Raw genomic sequence first — 16,751 nt, 5'->3', positions numbered from 1 at the left:
AACATTTTTAAATCAAGATTAAAGACTCATTTTTATAGATCAGCTTTTTTAACCTAACCTCATTTTGATCTGCTAACTTTGTATTGTGTTTGTTCTTATTTATTTTATTTTTGTCCTATCTAGATATTTGCTATGTATTGTTATTATTACTCTCATTGTATTTTATTAATATCGGTCTTGTTTCTTGATCATGATACATACTGTCTGTAAAGCGCTTTGAGATTCCGTGGTATGGTAAGGCACTACATAAATAAAATAAAAGAAATGTACACAAAACATCGAGACAGCTGCGTCGATACTGATCCCCCTCCCCTCCCTCTTCCCCTTCTCTCCCCCCCTCCCTTTCTCCCCCAGGCTGTGGTGAGCTGGTGTGGCTGGGTGAGCCGGAGAGTCACCGGAAGGCAGACAGCATCTCTGGGAAGTACGGTGTGTGGATGCAGGACCCCGAGCCGGTGCCCCTCTACGGACCCGAGATGACGTGGCGCCTGGACGCGGTGGGCAGCGCGGTGCGGCAGCTCTTCGGCTATGAGGACCTCAAGCAGCTCTCCCGCGGCTTCCCCAGCAAGGTGCTCCTGCTGCCCGAGTCCGTGGAGAGCACCGGGGCCGTAGTGTACCGGGGCTCACTCTACTACCAGCGCCGCAAATCCCGCACCCTCCTCCGCTACGACCTGCGCACGGAGAGCGTGGCCGCCCGCAGGGAGCTACCCCATGCCGGCTTCCACGGGCAGTACCCCTACTCCTGGGGCGGCTACACCGACATCGACCTGGCCGTGGATGAGACGGGGCTCTGGGCCATTTACAGCACCAGCAAGGCCAAGGGTGCCATCGTGCTGTCCCGGCTGGATCCTGACAGCCTGGAGGTGCTGCACAGCTGGGAGACCAGCGTGCGCAAGCAGTCCGTCGCCAACGCCTTCGTGATCTGCGGCACGCTCTACACCGTGGCCAGCTACACCATGCCCAACACCACGGTGAACTACAGCTACAGCACGGAGAGCGGGCACGGCCGGGCGCTCAGCATCCCCTTCCTGAACCGCTACCGTTACAACAGCATGATCGACTACAACCCGGCCCGCAGGCAGCTCTTCTCCTGGGACAACTACCACATGGTGACCTACGACGTGCGGCTCGGCACGGTGTGAGAGCCCTGCCCCTCACACCCGACCCCCGACCCCACTCCCTCACACCCGAACCCCGACCCCACTCCCTCACACCCGAACCCCGACCCCACTCCCACGCACCCGAACCCCGACCCCACTCCCTCACACCCGAACCCCGACCCCACTCCCACGCACCCGAACCCCGACCCCACTCCCTCGCACCCGAACCCCGACCCCACTCCCACGTACCCGACCCCACTCCCACGTACCCGACCCCACTCCCTCACACCCAAACCCCGACCCCACTCCCACGCACCCGACCCCACTCCCTCACACCCTCACCCCGACCCCACTCCCTCACACCCGAACCCCGACCCCACTCCCTCGCACCCGAACCCCGACCCCACTCCCACGTACCCGACCCCACTCCCACGTACCCGACCCCACTCCCTCACACCCAAACCCCGACCCCACTCCCTCACACCCAAACCCCGACCCCACTCCCTCGCACCCGACCCCACTCCCTCACACCCTTGTTTTCTAGCTGGTCGGATGGTAGGGCAGGTTTGGCTCCGAGCCGAGTCAGGACTCTTTGAAGGGGATTGAAAAGCAAAGTGAATCTGTTTTGTTGTATAATTTGTGTTGTTGTTTAGTTGTGTGTGCTGGGAGCAGCGCAGTGTGTTTATGTTATGCTACTCTAAGCCGTGGCAGAGGGTTATATCAATGTATTTAATACTGTTATGTTTTGACATCTAGAAATACTCACAGGCAAACATTTTCACTAAAAGTCCTTTCCCGATGCCACCAAGTTAAAGAATCACCAAACCTACAAATCTTAATGAATTTATTTTCTAATATACATATATACACATACATATATAAATATACACAAACATATACATATATATACATACATATACACACAGACTTTCAACTGCTTCCTGTTTGCTGTAAATGAATACTGGATTAAGTAAATAAATAAACAAACACGACTATATACTGGTCTGGAGCCTTGCTTGCCATGTGTGTGTGTGTCAGTGCATGTGTGTGTCTGTCTGTGTGTGTGTGTGTGTGCGTGGGGGGGTGAGGAGGGAGGGGGTGTGTGTGCGTGGGGGGGGTGAGGAGGGAGGGTGTGTGTGTGCGTGGGGGGGGTGAGCAGGGAGGGTGTGTGTGTGCGTGGGGGGGGTGAGCAGGGAGGGTGTGTGTGTGCGTGGGGGGGTGAGGAGGGAGGGTGTGTGTGTGCGTGGGGGGGGTGAGGAGGGAGGGTGTGTGGGGGGGGGGAGGTAACGTTCATTTCATTCCTCATTACAGAGCACGGGAAGAGTCAAGATGTAAAAATCAAGTGGAGCTCAGCATTAATAACTCAGGAGCTCTGTACTCAAAAAACAACCTCTTTATTTTGCATTTACAGATGTTCAGTATTTAGACAGACACAGTGACGCTCACCCCCCTCCTCGGGGCTCAGGCGGGGGGGAACACCGGGACGGCCCCGTCAGCAGGGGAGGGGGGCGGGGGAGGGGGCAGGAGGGAGAGAGGGGAGGGCAGCGCGCCCACAGGAGAGCCCGGGGGGTGGGCAGCGGAGATCAGACAAGGCTTCTTACCCTCCACACAGCCGACGCCGCTGCAGCGCATTATCCTGCGGGAGGGACAGAGAGGCTGTTACCGACGCCGCTGCAGCGCATTATCCTGTGCGAGGGACAGAGAGGCTGTTACCAACGCTGCTGCAGCGCATTATCCTGCGCGAGGGACAGAGAGGCTGTTACCGACGCCGCTGCAGCGCATTATCCTGCGCGAGGGACAGAGAGGCTGTTACCAACGCCGCTGCAGCGCATTATCCTGCGCGAGGGACAGAGAGGCTGTTACCGACGCCGCTGCAGCGCATTATCCTGTGCGAGGGACAGAGAGGCTGTTACCAACGCTGCTGCAGCGCATTATCCTGCGCGAGGGACAGAGAGGCTGTTACCGACGCCGCTGCAGCGCATTATCCTGCGCGAGGGACAGAGAGGCTGTTACCAACGCTGCTGCAGCGCATTATCCTGCGCGAGGGACAGAGAGGCTGTTACCGACGCCGCTGCAGCGCATTATCCTGCGCGAGGGACAGAGAGGCTGTTACCAACGCTGCTGCAGCGCATTATCCTGCGCGAGGGACAGAGAGGCTGTTACCGACACCGCTGCAGCGCATTATCCTGCGCGAGGGACAGAGAGGCTGTTACCGACGCCGCTGCAGCGCATTATCCTGTGCGAGGGACAGAGAGGCTGTTACCGACGCTGCTGCAGCACATTATCCTGCGCGAGGGACAGAGAGGCTGTTACCGACGCCGCTGCAGCGCATTATCCTGCGGGAGGGACAGAGAGGCTGTTACCGACGCCGCTGCAGCGCATTATCCTGTGCGAGGGACAGAGAGGCTGTTACCAACGCTGCTGCAGCGCATTATCCTGCGCGAGGGACAGAGAGGCTGTTACCGACGCCGCTGCAGCGCATTATCCTGCGCGAGGGACAGAGAGGCTGTTACCAACGCTGCTGCAGCGCATTATCCTGCGCGAGGGACAGAGAGGCTGTTACCGACACCGCTGCAGCGCATTATCCTGCGCGAGGGACAGAGAGGCTGTTACCGACGCCGCTGCAGCGCATTATCCTGTGCGAGGGACAGAGAGGCTGTTACCGACGCTGCTGCAGCGCATTATCCTGCGCGAGGGACAGAGAGGCTGTTACCGACGCCGCTGCAGCGCATTATCCTGCGCAAGGGACAGAGAGGCTGTTACCGACGCCGCTGCAGCGCATTATCCTGCGCGAGGGACAGAGAGGCTGTTACCGACACCGCTGCAGCACATTATCCTGCGCGAGGGACAGAGAGGCTGTTACCGACGCTGCTGCAGCGCATTATCCTGCGCGAGGGACAGAGAGGCTGTTACCGACGCCGCTGCAGCGCATTATCCTGTGCGAGGGACAGAGAGGCTGTTACCGACGCCGCTGCAGCGCATTATCCTGCGCGAGGGACAGAGAGGCTGTTACCGACGCCGCTGCAGCGCATTATCCTGCGCGAGGGACAGAGAGGCTGTTACCGACGCCGCTGCAGCGCATTATCCTGCGCGAGGGACAGAGAGGCTGTTACCGACACCGCTGCAGCGCATTATCGTGCGCGAGGGACAGAGAGGCTGTTACCGACACCGCTGCAGCGCATTATCTACCAGCTTGATCAGCCCCAGTGTGTCTAGCTAACAAGCTCAGGTGTGTCTTATTATTAAACTCCCAGTGAAACCAGGAATGGATCACACTGCTGTGCAATGGGAGTCTGATTTCCAACCCTTTATAATGTGCTAAAGCTGAGCACTGATGACACTGTTGTCTGTCCCTCAGCTTCCACACACACCAAACTCACCCTGCTGAGCCTGCCTTGTGGAGTGCAAGAGGGAGGGGTTAGGGGGTTAGGGGGGGGGGGGTTAGGGGGTTAGGGGGGGGGGGGTTGGGGGGGTTGGGGGGTCCGTACCGCGCACACATGGAGGAGCGGCGGCCCAGCATCACCATGACGAAGTCGCGGTATGGGATGTTGTTGCCGTGGTTCCCTGTGAGGTCCTGCACCAGCGCTGTGAGCTCTGCCTGCGTCCTGGGGGACCCCAACTCCTGCACCACGCACCCCAAAACCAGCAGGTCTGCAGGGAGGTAGGAGGCAATCACAGACACACACTGGACCAAACTGGAGCCAGTAAAGCTCCTGCATGGAAGCTCTTGATTCACTGAAGAGAGACACTTACCGATCTCACCGCTGTGCTGGGGGTCGTGCTCAATGAACTTCCCTGGAAGACAAGCAGACTGGTCAGGACAGACTCTCTGCCAGCAGGGCAGCACAGTGTTAAAGGAACAGCAGTGTGTACCGAGACACACAGACACGGCGCTGCTGTAAACAGCTATTATTGCACCTTTAGATCCTGTGTAGAGTTCTGTAGCTCCCCCTGCTGGGTGAAGCAGCCTCTCCCAGTTGCTGTTTAAAACAGGAAGTGGAGAGCTGTGAAGAAATGCCTGGGTGAGATCCAGACTAACCCTGGGACATGCACGCTGTACAAAGACACTGTGGAGCGAGGCTTTGGATGGGCTCAGATAGTGGGTCACCACAATCAATGACACAGATCTGCAGGATTAACACCAGCACTGCCTCCTAGACTCAGCACAGATCTGCAGGATTAACACCAGCACCGCCTCCTAGACTCAGCACAGACACAGATCTGCAGGATTAGCACCAGCACTGCCTCCTAGACTCAGCACAGACACAGATCTGCAGGATTAACACCAGCACTGCCTCCTAGACTCAGCACAGATCTGCAGGATTAACACCAGCACTGCCTCCTAGACTCAGCACAGATCTGCAGGATTAACACCAGCACTGCCTCCTAGACTCAGCACAGACACAGATCTGCAGGATTAACACCAGCACTGCCTCCTAGACTCAGCACAGATCTGCAGGATTAACACCAGCACCTCCTCCTAGACTCAGCACAGATCTGCAGGATTAGCACCAGCACTGCCTCCTAGACTCAGCACAGATCTGCAGGATTAACACCAGCACTGCCTCCTAGACTCAGCACAGATCTGCAGGATTAACACCAGCACCTCCTCCTAGACTCAGCACAGATCTGCAGGATTAACACCAGCACTGCCTCCTAGACTCAGCACAGACACAGATCTGCAGGATTAACACCAGCACTGCCTCCTAGACTCAGCACAGATCTGCAGGATTAACACCAGCACTGCCTCCTAGACTCAGCACAGATCTGCAGGATTAACACCAGCACCTCCTCCTAGACTCAGCACAGATCTGCAGGATTAACACCAGCACTGCCTCCTAGACTCAGCACAGACACAGATCTGCAGGATTAGCACCAGCACTGCCTCCTAGACTCAGCACAGATCTGCAGGATTAACACCAGCACTGCCTCCTAGACTCAGCACAGATCTGCAGGATTAACACCAGCACTGCCTCCTAGACTCAGCACAGATCTGCAGGATTAACACCAGCACTGCCTCCTAGACTCAGCACAGATCTGCAGGATTAACACCAGCACTGCCTCCTAGACTCAGCACAGATCTGCAGGATTAACACCAGCACTGCCTCCTAGACTCAGCACAGATCTGCAAGATTAACACCAGCACTGCCTCCTAGACTCAGCACAGATCTGCAGGATTAACACCAGCACTGCCTCCTAGACTCAGCACAGATCTGCAGGATTAACACCAGCACTGCCTCCTAGACTCAGCACAGATCTGCAGGATTAACACCAGCACTGCCTCCTAGACTCAGCACAGATCTGCAGGATTAACACCAGCACTGCCTCCTAGACTCAGCACAGATCTGCAGGATTAACACCAGCACCGCCTCCTAGACTCAGCACAGATCTGCAGGATTAGCACCAGCACTGCCTCCTAGACTCAGCACAGATCTGCAGGATTAACACCAGCACCGCCTCCTAGACTCAGCACAGATCTGCAGGATTAGCACCAGCACTGCCTCCTAGACTCAGCACAGATCTGCAGGATTAACACCAGCACTGCCTCCTAGACTCAGCACAGATCTGCAGGATTAACACCAGGACTGCCTCCTAGACTCAGCACAGATCTGCAGGATTAACACCAGCACTGCCTCCTAGACTCAGCACAGATCTGCAGGATTAACACCAGCACTGCCTCCTAGACTCAGCACAGATCTGCAGGATTAACACCAGCACTGCCTCCTAGACTCAGCACAGATCTGCAGGATTAACACCAGCACCGCCTCCTAGACTCAGCACAGATCTGCAGGATTAACACCAGCACTGCCTCCTAGACTCAGCACAGATCTGCAGGATTAATACCAGCACTGCCTCCTAGACTCAGGACAGATCTGCAGGATTAACACCAGCACTGCCTCCTAGACTCAGCACAGACACAGATCTGCAGGATTAACACCAGCACTGCCTCCTAGACTCAGCACAGACACAGATCTGCTACTCACATTTCAGTCTCTCCAGTTTGCCACGCAGGTCTGGGATGTTGAGAAATGGCAGGTCTGCAAGGAACTCCTGTGAGGAGGGAGAGACACAGGGGTGCGGTAGGGAGATAGGGAGGGAGAGAGAAGGAGAGAGAGAAGGTGGAGAAGGAGAGAGGGAGGGGGTTGTCAAAGGGGTTAGACTGGTACGGAGGGAGGCAGGCAGGCCAGGTCTCGTCTTTGGTTAAACTGGGCAAAGTGAAGCCCTTTTTGACAGGATTCCCATCGACTCGGCTACAGCACCCAGCTCCCCTGCATTCCCATCGACCAGGCTACAGCACCCAGCACCCCTGCATTCCCATCGACCCGGCTACACGTAGAACAGCACCCAGCTCCCCTGCATTCCCATCGACCCGGCTACAGCACCCAGCAACACTGCATTCCCATCGACCCGGCTACAGCACCCAGCACCCCTGCATTCCCATCGACCCGGCTACAGCACCCAGCTCCCCTGCATTCCCATCGACCCGGCTACAGCACCCAGCTCCCCTGCATTCCCATCGACCCGGCTACAGCACCCAGCACCCCTGCATTCCCATCGACCCGGCTACAGCACTCAGCACCCCTGCATTCCCATCGACCCGGCTACAGCACCCAGCACCCCTGCATTCCCATCGACCCGGCTACAGCACCCAGCACCCCTGCATTCCCATCGACCCGGCTACAGCACCCAGCACCCCTGCATTCCCATCGACCCGGCTACAGCACCCAGCACCACTGCATTCCCATCGACCCGGCTACACGTAGAACAGCACCCAGCTCCCCTGCATTCCCATCGACCCGGCTACAGCACCCAGCACCGGCAGGGATGGGGGCTCTTCTGTCTTTCACCTGTCCCGCAGGTTCAGCACAGCGAGTGTTACTGGAGTGTAACTGGAAAGGGCTATGCAAACACACTACAGGGGGTGTAGCTGGTGTGGAGAAAGAGGATGGCTGCTTACTGAAGGACTCGGGCTCCCTGTATATCCAATACAACACTACCACACACTGTCAAAATAAACACACACACAGGACAGCCTGCAACAACAGCAATCCCTCTCCGTGACTGGGGAGATGGCTCCCCCTGCTGACTGCAATGTGGAATTGTCAGGACAGCCAGTCCCCGCCCCTCCTACCTTGTTGAAGGCGCTAAGCTCCGCCTCCTGCTTCTGACGCATCTCCAGGTCCTCCGCTGGAGAAAGAATGAACATTGCATAAAGAACACTGACTGACAGCTGTTACTATTCCTCAGCTGCATTTCAATTGTAAATCTAAAGAAGCCATTTGGGTTCGTTTTTATTATGTCATTTATATATTTGTTTCCATTATTTTGCTTCCGACATTAATTCCAAATGAACATTTTCTGAAAACTAAAACAGATACTACGAGTTTCCACTGAAACTCCAACAGCAGTGTTTCGATATGTTAATCAGCAAACTGTGTTTGACAAGTGCTTTGAAACCATTACTCTTCTGAAAACGACGAAGATGCTGTGTGCATGATGCATCCCTAATGGAAACGCACACAGACAGCATGCATAGTATTCAGGATCAGTAAGGAGTGCTTTCACAGCTAGTACTCATTTTCTGTTTAATTTAGCAAAGCTCCAGCGTTGCATATCAAACAATGCGCAGCCCTAACAGTAAATATAAAGGATGGAGCGCCACTTACCTGATGTCATCGTACGGGTTCAAACTTACACACGAGGAATTAAAACAAATACAAACAACGTAAAATATTAATTTTGCACGTACTCAAAACTAACTAACTAAACAAATAACCGCGCAAGAAACGCGTGTACCCGGGTGTGGTGGATCACGGGTCTTTCTTTCATTGTAAATTAGCTCTTGTTCGTTTGTCTTAATTAGGGAGTGTTGTGCAGCACGCGGGGGCGGAGACCAGAGTTCAGATCAAGCGACGAGTTAACGGGGTTCGGAGACCAGCTATTATTATTATTATTATTATTACCTGATTTTATATTGTATGCACAATGGGATAACGGGGCATCATGACAAGGCGTCATTTAGCATACGCGTTTATTTTATTTGTGTAAAACCAGCCCTTAATTACACGTGCTGTGTACGCTGACGCACACACGCGGTTCTGCTGATTAAAACGACTCACTTCCAAGCATGACGTACAACTTCCAGCACCATCGACCGTATCCTAGCAACCTGAGCAGCGACGTAAAACACCGGCTAGTGCATCACTAGCTTTCACTGAGGTGGTGCTTGTTCCTCCGCGCCCCTCTTGAAGTCAGTGACGCTGCAGCTGGTAGAATCCCTGAGGATCCAGAGCGAGAAATCTTCATTCCTGTAACCCGTGGGGCCGGATCCACGCCTCACTGCCCTCTGCTGGCGCGTCGTGGCAGTGCTGTTCAGGGACATTTGTTTTCAGTGAACATGCCTGGCGTGTTGAGACAGAGCGAACTGTTTCCAATAATGCAATGACTCAACACTGATATACTGGAGATAGTTATGACTGTTTTCTTCACTTCCTTGTGTAAACATTTGGCATTATTTTTAAATTCATAAACAAACTTCAGTATGACATTGAATAACCTATTGTTTTGTGATACGTTTTTGAGTTTTATTTTCTGCACCAACCAACACTGGAACAAAATATTCCACCAGTGATGCGTCCTTCGTAGGTGTGAAGCCCCCCTCATTCCTGCGTTTCAAACCCCAGCACTGACGGAGTCTTCCAGAACAGGGCACTCCCAAGAGTAGGAATGGAACGTAACATGAGCAAGCGGTGCGGCTTGGATCACACACCCGCGCTACCAACATACAACTTAAAAGCCCCACAAATGCATTCCTAATAAGATCAGCTTGAAAGGCTCTTGGCATTCTCTTTGATTAGTAGGAGAATAGAAAGTATGTTCTTGTTTTGAGACCCGTTTCAGTTTAGCACAAAAGGTTAAAAAAAACAAACTAAACTTTTTTCAGCTTATAATTTTATTAGTTTCTGTAACCAAACCAAAAAAAAAAAAACCAAAAAAAAAAAAAGAATGTAAGAAAGATGGTACATATGTAAGAGCGATTAACCCTGTAGAAATGAAAGAGAACGAGCATGGCTGTCTGTACAGTGCCAACAGGGTCACTCAGCACTCAGGGATACCAGTCTGCCAATCAGACAGGACCATTGGGGGGGGGCAGTCATAATAATAAACGAGAGAGAGAGCGAGAGCGAGAGAGAGAGAGAGAGAGAGCGAGAGAGAGAGAGAGAGAGAGAGAGCGCACGCTGATTAGGAGGGGGAGGAAGGTGAATAAAAGTTACGAGCAGAGAGCTCTGCTACAGCAGTCTGTCTCCACAACTACGTACAGCTCTCAAATGTTATCGTCAGCTCATCTTCCATCCACATCTGTGTGATACAGTACTGTACTAGCTAGAACAAAAGGTAGACATTTAATTTGTGGCGATGACAGATCTGGTGTTTAATAAAAGCGTCTCTGGTGTCGCCATGGTGCAGAACACAATGCCCTCCGTCAGTCAGGCGCTTCACCCTGGAGGAATGGCAGCGGACTCATGGAAGTCTCAGCAAGAAAAACATTTTAAAAAACAGAACCAAAAAGCCAGGAATCAAACTCCTTGCAAACTCAGCAGCAACTTCAAGGTTTGACAGCCACACTGTCGGCATGGCACCTCCTCTCTCACCCCCAGCAGCCAGGGAAAACACAAAGGACTCAAATATGAGAAAACTGCACCGTATCACAGGGAGGCAGAGAAACAGACAGAGAGAGAGACACAGACCGAGAGAGACAGAGAGAGAGAGAGAGAGAGAGAGAGAGAGAGAGAGAGAGAGAGAGAGAGAGAGAGAGAGACAGACAGAGAGAGAGAGAGAGAGAGAGAGAGAGAGAGAGAGAGAGAGAGAGAGACACAGGCCTGGCCAGGAGCTCTCCTCCTGAGCACAATGCAGCCTCAACTCTCAGCCCAGGGCCTGCCTCAGTGAAAGGGGTTTCATTATATATGTGAGTGTGTGAGAGTGGATGCGACAGTGTTATTGAATCTCTTCAGTCTTCATGAACATCCCCTTCATGTCTGAAAGGCGCAGTGCGGTGCGACTCCCCCTCCTGTTATTTGGTCTCCTCAGGTTTGATGGCCTGGGGTTTGATGGGCCCGGTCCGGACAGGTTTGGAGCCGGGGGTAGTGAAGGAGGGGGGCTGGGAGGACCCCTTATCCCCCTCGTGCCCCAGGGAGAGGGGCTGTGGTGTGAAGCTCTCCGCGGGCTGCTGGCTCCCATCGGAGGGTTTGCTCAGAGTGGGCTTGTGCTGCTGCTGCTCAGAGAAGAACTTGTGAGTGGACTGGAGCACCTCCGCACGCTGCTTCGCCTGGGAGAGAGGGAGCAGGACTTGAGAAACAGACACAGAAAGCATGACCCCTTACTAACGAGGAGCATCGCAAGGCATCGTTCCCCAACTCCCCCTAGAACCCACAGCCAAGGAGCAAGCAACTAACTGCTCTCCTATCAGCAATACCTTGCTCATGTATTCTGGTCTACTGTGAAGCCTTGTGTGCCTTTCAAAAACAGAGAATTCCTCACAAATTAAAACATTACAGAACGTTTAAAATCACTTGACGGCTAAGCAGATTGAGCCATTACTTACTTTTATTTTTTTAATACAGCGGACACCAACCTTGATATCCTGCTCTGCCTTGAGCATGGCCTGGTTTCCGCGGGGTCCCATGGAGGGCCCAGGGGGTCCGCGGCTCACGTACTGCGGGCGGGGTTGACTCATGAGGGAGGGGGACATCGGGGGGCCCATGGGCGTCCGCTGCACCCCCGGGTTGAAAGAACTGCCGTGGGGAGGCCTCGCCATGGGAGGCACCAGGCTGGGCTGAGACATCATCTGGGGAGAGAAGTGGAGACACAGGATCAACCAGCAGGAGGTGTCAGAGTCAGACAGGAATCGGGAGGGAGGGTCAGAGGCAGACAGAGATCGGGAGGGAGGGTCAGAGGCAGACAGGGAGGGAGAGAGGGAGGGAGGGAGGGAGGGTCATAGGCAGACAGGGAGGGAGGGAGGGAGGGTCAGAGGCAGACAGGGAGGGAGGGAGGGAGGGTCAGAGGCAGACAGAGATCGGGAGGGAGGGTCAGAGTCAGACAGGGACGGAGGGAGGGAGGGTCAGAGGCAGACAGGGACGGAGGGAGGGAGGGTCAGAGGCAGACAGGGATTGGGAGGGGGGGAGGGTCAGAGGCAGACAGGGATTGGGAGGGGGGGAGGGTCAGAGGCAGACAGGGATCGGGAGGGTAAGAGGCAGACAGGGACGGAGGGAGGGAGGGTCAGAGGCAGAGAGGGATCGGGGGGGGGGGGGGTCAGAGGCAGACAGGGATCAACCAGAGCACCAGTTATCTGCACTCAAGGGTGTTGTGATATCCCCCACTCACTATGGCCAAAACAGATCTTACTTCCATCCCTGGGGCGGTATGAGATTTATTCTGCAGATATAAAGAAGAGCAGCAGTTGTGTGGTGTTGCTGTGGCGAGTGCAGCCGTGTTGGGGAGTCCAGTTTCCTACCTGCGGTGTGAACTGTGCCTGGAAGTGCGGAGGCATTCGAACCCCTGCCGCTGCCGCCGCTGCAGACTGGAACTGCTTCTGGTACAAAATGCTGTTCATCTTACTGGACTGGCTGTTGGGGCTGGTGGAGCTGGCCCTGGGAATGAGGAGATCAGAGTAAAATCACCCACACAATCACACATCAGGGTGAAGACTTGTTACATCATTATTCTAGGCCTGGGAACCTCTCCTCTACTGATTTCCAAGTGTCTTAAACACACAAAGAAACCTCCAGGAAGTGGCTTCTTGTTGTTCGGGTGTTCGTTTATGTATGGATTTCATTATTTATTTTAAAAGGACCAGGTGTGAGTGAATGGAGACCCAGGTGAGGAAGGTTCTACCTGAAGGGGCTGGAGGTGGGGGTGGTGCTCCTGGCACTGATCGGAGGGGTCCCAGGCTTCATATCCATCCCACTGCCAAACAGCTTCAGGTCCATCTCACACACCTGCACAGGGATAGGCAGAGCAGCAGATTACTGTCAGCGCGGACTGACGAGTGAATTAACCAAAACACAGAAGTATTGAACTGGGCAGTATCGAAGGAGCGCTGTATAAAGAAATAAATGATTTCCCTGGAAGAGCCCAAGTGTCTGTGCCTGGGGGCTGTCTCACCTTGCTGGAAGCCTGCATCATTCCGTGCTGGCTCTGGTTCAGGAGCCCCCGGAACGGCTGGCTGAGCTGAGCCTGTCTGCCGAGGCTCTGTGCCTGAGCCTGGGGGCCCTGCGGCTGCATGGACTGGGGCAGCGCGATCAGGGGCTGGTGGCCCCCAGTCGAGCCAAAGTTAGAGAGGGCGAGCTGGGAGCCCGGGAGAGGCACCGTCATCTGGCAGGGAAGGGAAGGGATGCCATTACTGTCAGACAGGGAAAGCGGCTTGGATATTAAAATTGAGAGAGAGCGGGAGGGAGGGAGGGTGCCGGGGGCTCGGCTGGGCTTACCTGCTGCACGGCTGCACTGGGGTACTGCCTGCTGCTGTAGTAGCTGCTCTGGCCCGTGTGCGAGTGTGTGGGCATGTTTACTTGCTGCAGGGCAGAGCTGGCAGACTGTGTGGAGCTGTAGTAGCTGCTCTGGCCAGGCTGCTGCACCTGCCCAGAGTACAAGTTGGAGGGCTGGCTCAGTCCCTGGCGTGCCTGCAACACAAAGGCAAAGTCTGATCAGGGCTTCATCGGTGTTCAATACCTCGTCCTACATCCTTACACTCACAGCCTGAAGGACAAGGTGCCCCTCCTCTCTACTCCCTTTAAACAATACCGGAGATAGCCAATGCAAGATCCGATCTAGCAGCCTGCTGCACTACCCCTTCCCAGTCATTAAACACATCGGTACAATACAATACTACTGCTGCACTACCCCTTCCCAGTCATTAAACACATCAGTACAATACAATACTACTGCTGCACTACCCCTTCCCAGTCATTAAACACATCGGTACAATACAATACTACTGCTGCTGCACTACCCCTTCCCAGTCATTAAACACATCAGTACAATACAATACTACTGCTGCTGCACTACCCCTTCCCAGTCATTAAACACATCAGTACAATACAATACTACTGCTGCTGCACTACCCCTTCCTAGTCATTAAACACATCAGTACAATACTACTGCTGCTGCACTACCCCTTCCCAGTCACTAAACACATCAGTAAATACAAGACAACTTGATTGAACAGCAAGTCACTTTACTAGCCTTTTACTGTGACAAGTTTCTGCCCAGAATTGAATGTCAAGAGCATGCAGAAGACATTGAGAAAAAGATTTCTAGTCTGTCATTTAATTTATTAGAGTTTCTTTCAGTGTTTCTAAATTTCCAGGTCAGGACACAGACACAGACTCACACACGTATCTCGTGGTGTCCACTGGCTAGTGCCTGGCTGCAGCCAGTGCCACTGTCCCTGGCTCTTCATGGTGCTCCTGAACTCCCAGGCCACCCTCTCCCCGTCCCTCCCGCCTCCTCCTACCTGTAAGAGGTGCGTGTGGGTGTCCATGAGCTGCGAGCCCCCCAGGCCGGACGGCTGGTTGAGCTGGGGTTCGAAGAGGATGGGGATGTGTTGGGCGCTGGAGGTTTGCTGGAAGGCCAGGCCAGACTGTGCCTTGCTGAGATCGGAGGGCTGCACGCCGGGGTAGCTGTGCAGCGCGGTCCCCGACAGCATCATGGGGGAGTGCTGGCCAGCCCCAGACAGAACCACCGGCGAGGGCTGAGACAGGCTGCTCTGCATGAACGCCTGCTGGGACCTGCAGGACAGTCAAACAGGATGGGATTAAATCAACACTCATTGTACCAGATGTTTAAATGATTAAAGAAGTTATACACACAGTAACACACATATATATAATCTCTCTCTATCTTACACTGACTGCTGTTGACTTTATGACACACTACAGCAGTCATGCAGGGGACACGACATGCTCACAACACTCGTGTGTTCATGTTAGTGAATACTGAATCAGCACCGTCATGCTGCACACATCCTGCTGTATAAACAGTACCGCGGGCCTCTACTTGGTCTTTGTTCCAACGCTGTTCCAAATTGTGTAATTGAATCAATTAAACCTCCATCCAGACCCTGAAGTCGTTCATTCTCTCACTTGACCTGTTAAACCTGGAGTGGAACGGCCCTCCAGGACTGTGCTTGGACAGCCCTGTCTTTAACGATGTTAAACATTCAGGAACACAATTCTAAACATTTTAACACTGAGAAAGCCAAGCTCCAAGCCCCCCCCCACCCCCAGTGCATTCCCACGTAGCTAAGCTCCAAGCCCCCCCCCCCACCCCCAGTGCATTCCCACGTAGCTAAGCTCCAAGCCCCCCCCGACCCCCAGTGCATTCCCACGTAGCTAAGCTCCAAGCCTCCCCAGCGTGCAGGGCGCTGTGCTGCTGACCTGTAGGGCTGGTGCAGGGAGGTGCTGAAGAGCTCCTGTGCCTGTGAGACCGGCGGGCCGGTGCCCAGGCCCATGCCCTGGGGCTGGTGCTGATGCTGGTGCTGGTGCTGATGCTGGTGCTGGTGCTGGCCCTGGAGGGGGGCGTAGATGGGGATGGGGATCTGCTGGACTGCAGTGGGCTGTAAGGGAAAATCAAACAATCGAGACTGGGTCTGAGGAGAGCCGTCCCAAACCAGGAGAGAGAAAGAGAGCACAAGTCAATCATCAGGATCACAGCTTATCAGCATCATTACTGCACACAGACTGACTGCAACAGGGGCGACTGCACCTCGTAGCTAACTTAACGCTTCACACAGTATAGGCACAGAGTCTTTATTAAAGATGCACACGACAAATAAATAAATAAATACACACATGTGAACAAACTCCAGCAATACTCCAGTTTTTAAATGTTTAAATTGTCTAGACACATTCTTCTACATAAAAAAATAAAAAATACATTTCTAGCACTAACCACAAACCCATAAATAAAATTCCAAGACACTACAGATATAAAAAAACATTCCTCAATGTAAAGCACACTACAGCCCTAGAGCGAGCAGGCAGGGTTCAAAGAGAGCTGCTATTAGAAACCTTGACAGAGCAGAGCGTTACAAACAGAGTCACAACAGAGCACATGAGATTTCACAGAGAGTGAGTGGAGCGGACAGACAGACACACACACACACAGGCAGTTAGAGAGAGAGAGGGTTAGTGCTGCTAAGAGAGAGACACACACAAGGTTACACACTGAAGAGCTGCGGCTGGCAGTGTCACACACACACACACACACACACACACACTCTCCTCTCTACAGGCTGGGCCTCCAAGTACCTGAGACAGCCCAGGCTGGAAGCCTTGCTGCTGTGCCAGCGAGGGGGGGCCCAGGCGCGGGGGCTGCGTGCTGAACAGGTGGCTGGTGTCCATGTAGAAGGCAGGGATCTGAGCAGCAGAACCTAACCAAAGGAAAAGGAGCTTTACTTCTCTATTGCTAAAGGGTTCATATAAATACATGGATGCATTTAAACCAACATGCTGCTTGTGAAAGAACATTGCTTCTGCTTTCTGAGATGAACGGCTACGTGCTCAAACTAGTGCAGCACAGAACTACACCAGAATGGCAATCCCTGTGAAAATGAACAGAACACTTTAAAAATGACTACCTAAACAAGCTGGAGCTATG

The 16,751-nt window shown here is 53.7% G+C and overlaps 3 protein-coding genes across 6 annotated transcripts; 1 reads left to right on the top strand and 2 right to left on the bottom strand.

The window, feature by feature from the left end:
• Window positions 1–302: 302 nt before the first annotated feature.
• LOC131728609 (myocilin-like) lies at window positions 303–2,092 on the top strand (the record flags this gene model as incomplete). The annotated part of the gene is made up of 1 exon (XM_059019601.1): window positions 303–2,092. A coding segment is annotated over one exon (837 nt), but the record flags the coding sequence as incomplete, so codon positions are not given.
• A 282-nt stretch (window positions 2,093–2,374) lies between these two features.
• On the bottom strand, window positions 2,375–9,930 carry LOC131728608 (allograft inflammatory factor 1-like). Of its 3 annotated transcripts, none has more exons than XM_059019599.1 (6): window positions 8,765–9,930; window positions 8,230–8,285; window positions 7,082–7,145; window positions 4,851–4,892; window positions 4,586–4,748; window positions 2,375–2,733 (listed from the first exon to the last, which is right to left on the bottom strand). In XM_059019599.1, exons 1-6 carry the CDS (start codon window positions 8,772–8,774, stop codon window positions 2,559–2,561), a joined length of 510 nt encoding a protein of 169 aa, XP_058875582.1. In that variant the 5' UTR covers window positions 8,775–9,930; the 3' UTR covers window positions 2,375–2,558. The 3 variants fall into 3 exon arrangements, with proteins under 3 accessions (XP_058875582.1, XP_058875581.1, XP_058875583.1); XM_059019598.1 differs by having other exon boundaries at window positions 7,082–7,148; window positions 8,765–9,362; XM_059019600.1 differs by lacking the exon at window positions 2,375–2,733 and adding an exon at window positions 4,114–4,183 and having other exon boundaries at window positions 7,082–7,148; window positions 8,765–9,360.
• A 104-nt stretch (window positions 9,931–10,034) lies between these two features.
• Window positions 10,035–16,544, bottom strand: LOC131728607 (protein PRRC2C-like). Of its 2 annotated transcripts, none has more exons than XM_059019596.1 (9): window positions 16,403–16,544; window positions 15,530–15,741; window positions 14,608–14,881; window positions 13,583–13,774; window positions 13,260–13,469; window positions 12,990–13,093; window positions 12,610–12,745; window positions 11,731–11,943; window positions 10,035–11,424 (listed from the first exon to the last, which is right to left on the bottom strand). In XM_059019596.1, the coding sequence occupies exons 1-9, from the start codon at window positions 16,493–16,495 to the stop codon at window positions 11,170–11,172; spliced, it is 1,689 nt and encodes a 562-aa protein (XP_058875579.1). In that variant the 5' UTR covers window positions 16,496–16,544; the 3' UTR covers window positions 10,035–11,169. The 2 variants fall into 2 exon arrangements, with proteins under 2 accessions (XP_058875579.1, XP_058875580.1); XM_059019597.1 differs by having other exon boundaries at window positions 15,530–15,708; window positions 16,403–16,543.
• Between the last annotated feature and the right edge of the window lie 207 nt (window positions 16,545–16,751).

This window comes from Acipenser ruthenus, unplaced genomic scaffold (genome assembly GCF_902713425.1).
Source record: "Acipenser ruthenus unplaced genomic scaffold, fAciRut3.2 maternal haplotype, whole genome shotgun sequence".
NCBI lineage: Eukaryota > Metazoa > Chordata > Actinopteri > Acipenseriformes > Acipenseridae > Acipenser > Acipenser ruthenus.
This window is presented reverse-complemented; position numbering and strand designations above follow the sequence as displayed.